The sequence below is a fragment of the Mus musculus genome, chromosome 7 (genome assembly GCF_000001635.26).
Source record: "Mus musculus strain C57BL/6J chromosome 7, GRCm38.p6 C57BL/6J".
NCBI classification, from domain to species: Eukaryota; Metazoa; Chordata; class Mammalia; order Rodentia; family Muridae; genus Mus; species Mus musculus.
In genome coordinates, this window is record NC_000073.6 from 129,255,499 (window position 1) to 129,267,897 (window position 12,399).

Below are 12,399 nucleotides of genomic sequence, written 5' to 3' on the forward strand. Positions count from 1 at the left end.
GTGAAGTCTCTGCTCGCATTCTTGTTATCACTCCACTCAGAACACAGCTACCGGGCAACCTCAGCCGTAGGGTTTCCGGTACAACTTGGTCAAGCTGTGGGAAGAGAGTTGTCTTCATAGGAATGCTAGGCCCAAGTCATGGAGAACAGAGCCACTTCCTCCTCCTTCCACATCTCTCCTGGTCTCCCTGAACATGATATCCCATGTGCCTGATGATCTATACATGCACTGCTCACGTGCCAAAGCCCTCCACAGACAGCAGACACTGCTTCTGTATCTTCAATTGCTGGGATGGTGTTCCTTCCACACAGCCTGGATCCCTCCCCACTGAGGCGCCTGGGCTCAGCTGTCTAAGGGCTGGCATGTGCCATTGGCAACAGGGTCTGCTTTCTACCTACTCCTACTTGGGTCCAAGTGGGAAATCTAGATCCCCAGGACCGGGAGCCAACTTCTAATCCATCCCTGCTCACAAAATCCTGAGAGGTCTTTCCTAGAATCCAAGAAAGATCCAAGTTCCCCAGAGACAACCCTACAAGTATGATTAATGACTTCTACGGGTGATGCAAATGCAAAGCCAAGACCAAGCCGCCGGTCCCAGGCTTGTGGTTGTCACCCCCAGGCCACCATTTATTTATATTTGAATTTCTGACTGAGTACTGAGACCAAGGCTCCTGCTTCTACTTGTTGCCTGATGATAGCCTGCTATGTGCAGGCAGGGATGCTAAGAGAGCTGCTGTTCATATCCACAGCACAGCAGCCCCAAGCCACTGATGGTGTTGGAGGATGCTGGAGGAGAGGAGAGGGTCCTCAGATACTACATAACAATGGTGGCATAAGAGGGCGGGGACCAAGTTCACATTGGCCCTCAGTTTGTGTCAGGGTTTTTGTATTCCAGTCTGGCACCTTCTGAGAGAAAGCAAAGATTGGGAGCAATCTTCTGGGAACTTTCTAGAATCAGGGGTGGGGAAAAGAAAATCTGAGGTTGGTAAGACCTAAGAGGGTCAGAAAGCAGAAAGGAAGAAGCGCTCCCAGGTGGAGCCAGAGAATGCCAGGGCTGTCCTGAGTGTGAGAGAATCCCCAAAGCGCCCATCTCCATGTCCACGTGCGGGTGTGCGAAGAAAGAGCAGAGAGCCAGAGCAGGAGTCGCAGGCTGGAGAGGAGGCGCGCAGCGGCCGCCGGCGGAGCGTGCTGCTGGGCGCGGAGCCCAGGGGCGGCCCAGTAGCCGGGAAGCCGCGCAGCGCGCCGGGAGGGAGGCGGCGGCGACGACAGCAGGGCATCCCCCAGGCTTCCCCTCCTGGGTCCTGGGCGCCAGGCGCAAACCCAGGACACAGAAACAGCACTGATCGCAAGTGAGCAGTGAGTCCCTGACGCGCCCCTGATCGGCGTTATCAGGAGTGGGACCTGAAGAGGCTGGTGTCTGGGTGTCCGGGAGCCCAGAGCGGGAGGCTGGGACTGAGCCCTCCCCGCCGCCCCCACCCCGCGCCCGCCTCCCGCCCCCGCCCGCGGCCTGCAGCGCGCCTCCCTCACCGCCCAGGCTCCGGAGAGCCGCTCCGGCCGAGCCGTGGGAGCCACGGACAGCGCCAGCTGCCGCTGCGGGAGCTACTCCGGCTGCACCATGCGGGAGCTGGCCATCGAGATCGGGGTGCGAGCCCTTCTCTTCGGGGTCTTTGTGTAAGTAGTGGTGCACCGCGGGAGGGGACCTAAAGACTCAGCCTCTGGGAGCCCCAACTTTGTTTGCGCTGCTGTGTCTCGCCGGGGCCTGGGTTCGAGATTCCCTCCTTGGTTGGTGCCGGGGATGTTCCATACGGGATCAAAAGAAATCCTCTCCTCCTTTTCTTGGGACCCTCAGCGCACAGTAATCCTAGCATGCCCAGGACTGAGACCTGCTTCCGTAGTAGCTCCTAGTCTGGAAGCAAGTCTGGCGGCCCTAGCTCCGATGCCCCAAGTCTGATCCTTTCACCAGCCCCGCGCACACCTGTCCCTGGAATTTAGGCTGCTCCTTAAGACCAGGACAGGCAGCCTGGCTCGTGCCCTAGGGAAGTTTCTCTCTCTCCTGTGATCTTTGAAGCTGATGATGGCAGTTTTTACTCTTGGCCCCTTCTCCCGACACCCCATGCTGTGCCCAGGCAGCCAGGGTCAGCCTAGGTCTCCTTCTATGTCCCTGGTTCCTGAACTGACAGCCCTACAGAGCCTCAAATAGGTGTCTGCGTTACTTCTCTGCCTGGAAAACTGTTGCCATGGAGGGTTGAGCAGGTCAGGATCTGCAGCAGGCTGCGGGGCTCAGAACACCAGGAGCTCCTTTTACATGTGACTGGCAGAAGCCCTTTGGGGACAGCATTGAAATGTTCAGGTGGCACCTAGGAATAGTCATTTCGGAAAAAAGGAGGGAGCCTGGTGCCATTTCTTCAGAAATGTCTGTGCTCGGGCTCCCCCAAGGAGCTTTCTCGGCTTTCTAGTCTCTTGGGTTCAAACCCACCTAGCAGGTAGCCTTAAGTTACCAAGGGGGTAACTGCGGGTTACCACGGCTGACACATCTGCACTGTTACCCCCAGTAGTAGGTCAGGTTTTCTCTTTCCTACCCATGGCTGGCTGACACATTTTATATATTAAAGTTGCACGGACTTTCTCGATTTACTGGAGTCTTGGTGTGTGTGTGTGTGTGTGTGTGTGTGTGTGTGTGTCCCATCAAGGCAATCAAGAAGCACCCCTCCCAATAAATTTCTGCCCCAACCATGGCAGGTAGGCAAGTGTGTAGTATAAAAGACTACTTCTGCACCTTGGGGTATATGCATAGAAAGGAATGCTTTTTAAATTTTATTTATTTATTTATTGTGTGTGTGTGTGTGTGTGTGCGCGCGCGCGCACATGCGTTTAAATTAGGGATTAAATTCATCCTGAGGATTCATTCATACCATCAGAAAAGACTAGGAGCTTTCCAGATGTGGGCCACCCCCTCCCCTTTCTGCCTGAACACTAGTGTTATTCACTGGGAACAGGGAGAAGGAACTTCAGTTGGATCTTGATGCATATGAAAAGAATCAAGCCCCTCCCCCTTCTTTCTCTCTGTCTTTCTACCTTTGGAGTAAACCTTCAAAGGCCTGGCTGCCGGTTGATTGCATGGGGGGCAGTTTTGGGTTGGCAGATAGGCTAAAACCCCACTCAATGATTAGGTGTTAAAAATGATAGACTGATGGTTAGTGCATGGTAGAATCTAACATTTGTTGGGGGGGGAATGTCTGTACAAAAGTAATGCAGGAATAACATGAAATAGGCTAGAAGGCTCTCTGCTTTAATTGCTTCCGGGAAGATTTATTTTAAAAGGGTCTAACCACATGCAAAATATTTATATGTTTTCACATTTCCTTTCAAACAGTCTTCCAAACACGTATGAGATGTTTTCAAATCTACAATGGCTCGTTTAGTGAATTAGAAAACTTGGTAAATTTTGTTTGTGTGTCTGGCTTTTTCTAAGAACATCATGTAAAAAACAAAACAACTAACCAACCAACCAACCAACCAATGAAATCACCCATCACTTTTCAGTGTTTTCCCCAAAGGCCCCTCCTGTGTTCTTTAGTGCGGGATCTATAATCACCTGCCACCACAGGATACATATGGACATTGATTGCATTTTGGCATGATTCTTGAGTTTCATATGAAATTGCCAATATTATCTATAAAGACCAGATTGGCACTGAAGTCAAGCTGGGGGTGGCAGTTTATGCAGATAATGGCTTCTGGGAGAACATAGGAGGAGAGGGGACACAGATGACCTCTTGTTTCCTCGGATAAGCTTCTGGTGCCTTGGCAGAGGCTAGCTTTGGCGAGGAAGTTCTCTTCTTCCCTTTGGCAGCACTGTGGTGAGGAGGGGACTGAGTGAAGGCTCACTGCCATCAAGACTGCGTTCCCTGCAGCCCTGGGACATCGGGGAGTTCCATCCAGGCAAGTAGAATCTGGTCTGCCTGCCACGCTGACCAGTGCAGACTATGCAGTCATCACTCATTTGAACTTGGCACGGATGCCCTATCTCCCAGAACCAGAAGCTAGTTTTAGACCAGGGAGAGCCTCCCCACCTCTTGCTAGCTTATGCTCTAGAACAGTGGCTCTCAATCTTCCTCAGGCTGCAACCCTTTAATACAGTTCTTTATGCTGTGATCCTCAACCATAAGATGCTTCTTTGCTACTTCACGACTGTGATTTTGCTACTGCCATAGATTGCAATGCAGATATCCAATATGTGTGGTGTGTGATATGATATGTGACCCTTGCGAAAAGGTCATTTGACCTCCAAAGGGGTCACGACCCACAGGTTGAGAGCTGTTGCTCTAGAGAACCCTCTCCTGGAGATGTGCTTGCATCCTGATCCCCCTTCATGCCTGGCAGCAGGCATGTCCTCTCAGCTGATCCACAGACTACTCCCTGTGGACTTTAAGTGAGGCCTAATGAGATGGGCCTTGGACTCATGGGCATGTCAGCTCTCTTGCCAACACTTGAGGAAAAACCCTTTGTCCAGAAGTCCAGTTTGATGCCCAGGATTTATGCATTTAGACTCAGGGAACAGTCTGCAGATGATCTCATCCTCTGTGCCTCTGGAGCAGCCCTGCTTCAAAACTTAAACAAGCAAACGGCAACGCAAAAGAAGAACAGTGAACGGTAACTGCTGCGACTGTGTACCAACTTTAGTTTAACCGAGGGGAAGATGCTTAGGGGAACCCAGTGTGGAGGAAACTTAAGAGGGGCCACATGCAGCTTTGAGGATACAATTAGTGTGCCCTGATGCTTTTGAGACTCAAGGACCCTACTGGTTTTATCTGGGGGTTGGGGCAAGTTTTCACCAAAGACTTGAGAGAATCAGCAAGTGTTTTCACAAATGCCAGCATGATTTGAACCTTCCTCAGCAGCTCTGAGCTCCTGGTCACCATCCCTGGGCGTCAGGTTTGTTGACATTTCAGTAACTTCTACTATAATTGCCAAGATGGGAACTTTCATTTGTTGAGGGAATACTACATGAGAAGTAGTGATGAAGGCTATCACATCTTGGGAACTGAGAGATGGCTCCGGGGTTGCAAGTACTTACTGCTTTTACAGAGGACCCAAATTCACTGCCTAAGACCCACATTGGGCATCTTACCAACACTTTTAGGTCAACTCCATGGGCTATAATACCTTCTTCATGCCCTAATGGCACCTGCACTCTCACAAGTACAAACCACACACAAGCATCCACATCACACATGATATTTGTAGGACTCCAGCCTGGGCTGGTTGTGGTAGCTCAGTTTACTGCAAAGGAGGAATAATTAACCCAGGGAGTGATGAGAAGGTGGAATGGATGCCAGAGAATGATGCCCAGGGATGGCTGCTCACCTACACATCCGGTGCCAGGTGTAGGAGACAGGCCTGGGCTCAAGGACATTCCTGCAGAGTAATGGCCTGGCAGCCTGTAGGCACAATTTGGATGGAGAACAGCTCACCAGGTGTGGCTGTAGACTGTGGATTTCATGGACAAGGTGGGGAGTTTTCTGATAGGAAATGAGCTTAGGATAAGAACATAAGGAGGCCCTTTAGGGATGTGTGTGTGAGTACGTGTGTGCATGCATGCATGCATGTGTGTGTAGGCCAACGTTAGGTTTTATTACTCAGACACAGTTCACTTTTTTTCCTTTCTTTCTTTTTTATTTTTTCAACTTCATCTCTTACTGGCCCAGAACTTTCCAAGAAGGCTAGGCTAGATAGCCAGTGAGTTCCAGGGATAGACCTGTCTCCTCCTTTCCACTGCTAGGTTTATTCATGTGCCACTATGTCCAGATTTTTTGTTTGTTTGTTTGTTTGTTTGTTTGTTTGTTTAACATAGATTCTGGGTCTCAGGACCTCACCTTTGCAAGGCAAACACCTTTCAGAGAGTGTCGGCAGCCTGGCTCCAAAGGCTTGAAACAGAGCCATCTGCTCAGGTATTTGCTCAGTGGTGTTAAAGGACCATTCCACTGGTCACACAGGTTTTGTTCACTTCCAAGGGCAATTGTGTGTGACTCTGCTCCACTGCAGAGCAGCGAAGTGTGTGAGTACCTTTCTGACTTGCTCTTGTACTGTGGCTAGTCATCTCCGCACTTGCCTGCTGTTGGATTGCCAATAGTGGGACTCTAGGGTTTAGGACACATCTCCATCTTCTTTCCTTTCCCCATTGCTCCCCATATGACCTTGCCATGAGTGTGACCTGACTTCCAATGGAGATTTCCCTAGAGATCTGAGTGTGCGCATTGGTGCAGAACAAAGCTACTTTTAAGGGTATCTGTTGACCACCCGTGTCAGAGTTACCCACAGTCCAGGTTAGCTCTTTATAACCTACAGACTGACATAAAGGAAGTGCTGGCGTCTGCATTTTGAGCAGGCATTCTTTCCATCCACTAGGCTTTAGGAATGTCTAACAAGTGAATATGGTCTCCTCTGCTTTTCTCCTTCTGGGCCATTTGAAAAAAAAAAAGCCCTCCTTGGCCCTGCTAAGAAATTAAATGAGGCCAGATAAGGAGCCCTACCATGGTGCACTTGGGAGAGGCAGCAAGAATTTCCTTAGGAGAGAGCATGAAGCTGTATGCCAACATATGTTGCTTTGAGGTAGGGACAGCTGGCATGGAGGCTCAAGATATTGCAAGTGGACTCTAGGACAGAAGGTAATTCTCTGCTAACTGAGATGTGGGGATTGGCTAGCTACTGTAGTGTTAGTCTGTTCTGTGATAGCATGCCTGTTGTAGTTGTGTTTGCATTTATAGCAGTTTCAAACAATATACTGGGGTCAAAGTGCTATAATAGAAGACCATGGGCTTTGGAGCTATATGGGTTCAAGTTTGAAATTTTGCTCTGTCACTAATTAGCAAATTGCTTTGGATCTCTGAACCTCAGTTACTTTATATGGAAAGAGGAGATAATAACTCACTGGATTTGATTAGAGTGGTGCTTTTAGCACCCACAGTAGATGCAACTGCCTTCTTGCCTCGTTCTCATTAATCCTTATTACATATATGTAGTGTTTGTGAATGGCACTGTAGTAGAGTTGTCATGACTTTGGTCTTTAGCCTTAGACTGACTGACTTTCTATCCTGAATTTGCCCCTTATAAGCTGGGTGAGTCTTTGGGCAGATTATTTATCTAGCTTAAAGTTCTGAATCCCCATTCATTTAATAGAAATACATAGCTACATTCATAAACATCAGGGTTGCGCTTATTAAGTGAGATAGTGCTTAGCTCAAGGTAGGTGTTCAAAAAGAGCTAGTGCCATTATTGTCTTTTATTAAAACGAATACATAATGTGAAGAGAGATGCTGTAGATAGCTAATAGTATTCTTATTATAAATTATTTAGTATGGGATTTCTAGCAAATAATAAAGCCCTTTAAGTATGTTTCAAGGGAATCCTTTTAGCCTACGAAGTGTCAGCTTGCTCTAAGTTCAGCGATCCTCTACAGCCTGCTCAGGGGTCTTGCTATCTGATGGAGTTGAGAGCTCAGTTCAGTGGCTTCTTAGGGGAGGGTTAACCTATGGATCCTTCCTAATAGCAATCCTAAGTCAGGGGGTCAAGATGTCACAAGTACAACTGTGTCATATAATGTGTTAAAGAGAACAGTCTGTTCCTATTACCTTCAGAGTTGTTGAGTTCAGTAGTTCAGTTAGACCCCCCACCTTGGACCTTTCTCCACCAAATACCCTCTCTACCGTCATCTATGCATGTAAGAGTGAGTGTCCCTGAACACTTGCCCTGGAAATGCATCTTCCCGATTGGCTGACAAATAGTGCTTCGGTTTGAAATATTATTGGCCACTGTAAAATGAGATGGCTGTGCTCAGAATTCTCAGAATTGATGAGATGGTTTCCCACAGGGAGACGGCAAAAAGCGATCATCAGTTTCAGAACTGATGGATGCAGTTACTTCACTTAGTTATAAAGACGAAGCCTTTTATGAGCCACCCAAGGCTTATAAAAGCTTGGCTTGGCACTTCTATTTTTCTGGGATAGTGTTTGTAAATATAAAAATTATCTTTGTAATATTGCTTCTTTAAAAATGTTTGCCTTGGTGCTATGTGTGGAAGAGCTACAAACCCTGCTTACAGGCAGCTCCTCTTCAGCCAGGAACATGATCAGGTTAGGGAACTTTGAGTTGCTGGGGACGGAGGCTGCTGCAGAAAGATGACACAGGGAAGCAGCTTCATCACAAGCATCCCTATAAAAGCTGGAGGCTGGCGTTACACCGTTTCTACTAGTAACAGATGCACAGGAGGCGGGATCAGACTTGGTACGGGCATTTAGGTCGGTTTCCAGAAAGCTGGCACTCTGCTGGCCAGTGCTGATTGCTTCTTTCTGCTTTGCCAGAGGGTTTTTAAGATATGTTTCCATTGAAATGGAAGTTTAAGCCATGTGAAATAGTTGGTATTTGACTGTTTTGACCTACAAAACTGGAAATTTCTTTTAGTGCAATCCCAAAATAACATACACAAAGAAAAATGTCCTATTCATAAGTGTGCAGCTGCCCACAGCACCCCCCCCCCCCGCCCCACCACACCTGCCGAGCCTACTTCCATGGCTGCCCTGATTTCTCTAGCACAAGTTTTTGACTCAACATGAATGGACTCACAGTGTGCATGCACTTCCGTCTGACTTTTGTCTCGACATGTGACAATCCATTCCGCATTGTCGTGAGCACTTGTTTGTTCTCACTGGCACAGAGAAATCTATATATGACCAAAAGCCTGCCTACTTACTCATGTGGCTTGTTATGAATAGTTTTGACAAGTAAGCATAATGCTGTTGCGATTTTTTTTATGAATCCATTTGTAATTAAGGAGAGCTATACTTTGGGTGAATGCACTGGTTTTTAATAAACTGTTTGGCTTCTCTTTATCCAACAGGAACTCTGAAAGAGAGATCCAGTTTGTATTCCACATTGCTTTCCCTCAGAGAGTTGCCCAGAGAGGCCTAAAGCAACATACCCCCCTGTAGATGGGTGGGCATCACGATACATGGTCACACAGTGAAATCCCGACTCTGTTAGGGATAAGGATGTGATCCTCCCCGGGAGGACTACTGTAAATGTGAGCTGCTATAAGGGGTGATGGTCACCAAGGACAGCATATGATTAGCGTACAAGTTCATCTTTTCATTCCCCTGTTGTGTGACAAAATTTTCCTTGGAGAGATGCTGCACCCATGTCTACTAACCCCAGATTGTGAGCCCACGGCAGACCAAACTAGAGATATCATCAAAGTCCAACTTGGTGGACCAAATCGTTTTATTGGGGTTACTTACAGGAAGATGGATGAGAGGTGACTTTACAGGAACAGAAATGACTCAGCAACAGCCGCATTGACAAAGCCCACCCTAGCAAGTGTGACAGCTCACCAAAGCTAGAAACCCAAAGCATACTGCACACCCTTTAGACAATTCAACAGGTGGGAAAGTGTCCTCTCTAGGTGGCTCGTTGGTCTAAACCTCTTCCAGGTAACTCCTTGGAGGCAGCTGACCTGGTCTCAGTTTTTTGTTTGTTTGTTTGTTTGTTTGTTTTCAGATTTACTTGCCTCATAATCTTTTTTTGCACCTTAGCTCCCTTTTCTGAGAGGGGCTTTCAGCTTTTATTGCTTAGTTTGACAAGGAGGGAGCCTAGAGGTTTTGGTCAACTTCAGGGACTTCCTGATGCTATTTTGAGTTGTTTATCTTCCTGTTTGATGAATTTCCTATAATATAGAATATTTCAATATTGGAGCAGACTGCTACACAATATCCCCCACCCTGACTGAGGTGTGATATAAGCCGGTGAAAGATGCCCAGTTCCCCAGTGTGACAATAATTGGAAGGGTGCAGCTCTCAGGACCACAGGATGGACCTGATTTCTAGACATATTCTATAACAGACAACATTCATGTTGATTATTACTAGTCAGAAAGCTTAGGGATGAAAGAAGTCATAGAGAACAATGCTGACATGTATTTACATGTAGGTAACCTTTAACTTTATAACCTTTAACTTGGTGGCTATAGGAAGGAAGGCTGATGGCCATGTGTGAGATGGCTGAATCTTTGTAACTACTCAGGCAGGAAGTGATATTCTCATTTTACAGAGTGAAGAGCTCAATGCCTGGCCTATCCAGAGAGCTCTTCCCAGTCAATAAGAAAAGAGAAGTCCCCCTCCATAGAAAATCGGGCAAGGGCTGTGAAGAGAGAGCTAATGGAAACAGAAAGAGCATGCCTACCTTTCAGCATGTGACTTCTGCAGCAGGACAAGACATGCATCTGGAAACAGCAAGGTGTCAGTCCGTGCAGGTGAGTGCAGCTTTGTAGGAACTGCCTGGTAGGAGTTGGAAGACTTGGAAGAAACCTGACAACTATTAGTAAGTGATAAGACAGACAAGAACAGTGTGCATGATGTTTTCCTGCGGTGATGTAATGCACTCAGTCTGTTCTTGTAGCTATGATAAAATCCCCCATAAGGAACCCCCAATAACTTAATGGTGTTTTCTCTGGGCAGGGCTGGGGTGTGGTAATAGGATTGGATAATATATATTTGGCATGTTTTCTTCATGCTACGTATAATTCATTTTATAGTGAAGATTTATGAGTTTTATGCATAACCAATAATCAATATGGATGTTGCCTGTTACAGAACACACACACACACACACACACACACACACACACAGAGAGAGAGAGAGAGAGAGAGAGAGAGAGAGAGAGAGAGAGGGAGGGAGGGAGAGAGAGAGAGAGAGAGAGAGAGAGAGAGAGAGAGAGAGAGAGAGAGAGAGAGAGAGTTCTTTTTGGTAATTGCTACAGAATTATTTGAAGCAGAAACGTGCCTCACACCAATCTTTTTGAATTTTACATTATGTAAAACATGTTAAAAACCTGAAAGACTAAATATCCCAAGTGCAATTTATGTTGGAAGGGATGTTTTGGTCAGTGTTCTATTGCTGGGAAAAGACACCATGGCCAAGGCCACTTTTATAAAGAAACCATTTAATTTGGGCTGGATTCCAGGTTCAGAGATTTAGTCCATTATCAGCATGGCAGGAAGCATGGCAGCATGCACTTCCACATGGTGCTGGAGAAGGAGCTGAGAGCTCTACATCTGGGTCCACAGCCAGCCAGAAGAGAGAGAGAGCCACTGAGCCTGGCTTGGGCCTTTGCAAATTCAAAGGCCACCCCCAGTGACACAATTCTTCCAACAAGGCCATAACTACTCTAACAAGGCCACACTGCCTGATCCTTTCAAAGAGTGCCACTCAATATGAGCCAATGGGGCCAGTTTTATTCAAATTACTGCATTCTACTCCCTGGCCTTATAGGCTTGTAGCCATATCATAATACAAATTACATTCAGTCCAACTTCGAAAGTCCCCATAGTCTTTCACAGTCTCAACACTGTTTAAGTTTAAAGTCTCTTCTGAGACTCAAGGCAGTCTTGTAACTGTAACCTCCTATAGAACTAAACTAGAAAATCAGATCATGTACTTCGAACATAAAATTGCACAGAATGTACATTGCCATTCTAAAATAAGCAAAGTGAGGAAATGCTATTAAAACTGCACAAAATATACATCACCATTCTAAAGCAAGCGTAGTTAGGAAACACTAGACCAAAAGCAAGGCTGAAAATCAGCAGGGCTAACTCCAAACTTTGCTTCTCCATGTCTGATGTGAAAACAGACTTCAGATCTCCGACTTTCAGCTTTGTTCACAGAAATACACTTTATTCTCTTGGGCTGGTTCCATACCCAGTCCTCAGCTTTCCATGGCATGCCTTTTCCTGCCACTCTTGGTGTCTCCAATGAAGACACCAAGGCTCTCCAATGAAGGCTCTCCCTTCAAAACTTCATGCATTAGCCTCTCTGGGACTCCATGCAGGGATACCCTTGACACAGATCAGGCCTCAGTGGCTTTCTTCAGCTATGGAAGGAGGTTCCATAACCCTTTCCTTATATCCTGGACTCTAAAGTCAGAACCAGATGGCCTAAGCTGCCAATTTCTGCTGCTTGCTGGGGCTGGAACTTGGGCCCTTAGTTTCAATACATCTGTGCCAGCTTTCTGTCGTTGATAGTTTCCTTCTCTGCTTAAACTTGCCTTTAATGCCTCTCTACAAGTTGGAAGCTTAGCTGAGAGGGGGTCACCCACCCTTGCCTTGAAGTCACCACTCCCTTTATTCCATTTAGCATCCGATTTTTCTTTAAACTTTTTATCTCCCCGAGCACTGGACTTAGTTCCAGTACATTTTCTGGCGCTTCTTATTTCCCCTCAACCTTTACAATTTTGTATTTTTCCTTGTTCAGATTGCTTCTTTTCATTATAGATCTGCATAAGAATGGCCACTAATAACTGCAGCACAGAGTCAATACTAGGGTGTCTGGAAATCTCCTTTGCCAAGC

The 12,399-nt window shown here is 46.9% G+C and overlaps 1 protein-coding gene across 6 annotated transcripts in view; it reads left to right on the plus strand.

Annotated features, from left to right (window-relative positions):
• Positions 1-891: 891 nt before the first annotated feature.
• The window catches only part of Plpp4 (phospholipid phosphatase 4), a 135,023-nt gene continuing 123,515 nt past the window's right edge, over positions 892-12,399 (plus strand). For 2 of the 6 annotated variants that reach the window (XM_017322323.2, XM_017322324.2), the window contains exon 1: positions 892-1,671. In XM_017322323.2, coding sequence (XP_017177812.1) covers positions 1,616-1,671 — 56 coding nt within the window. In that variant the 5' untranslated portion in view covers positions 892-1,615. The remainder of the gene's footprint in view (positions 1,672-12,399) is intronic. The other 4 variants (XM_030242728.1, XM_030242729.1, XM_030242730.1 and 1 more) reach the window with 4 other exon arrangements.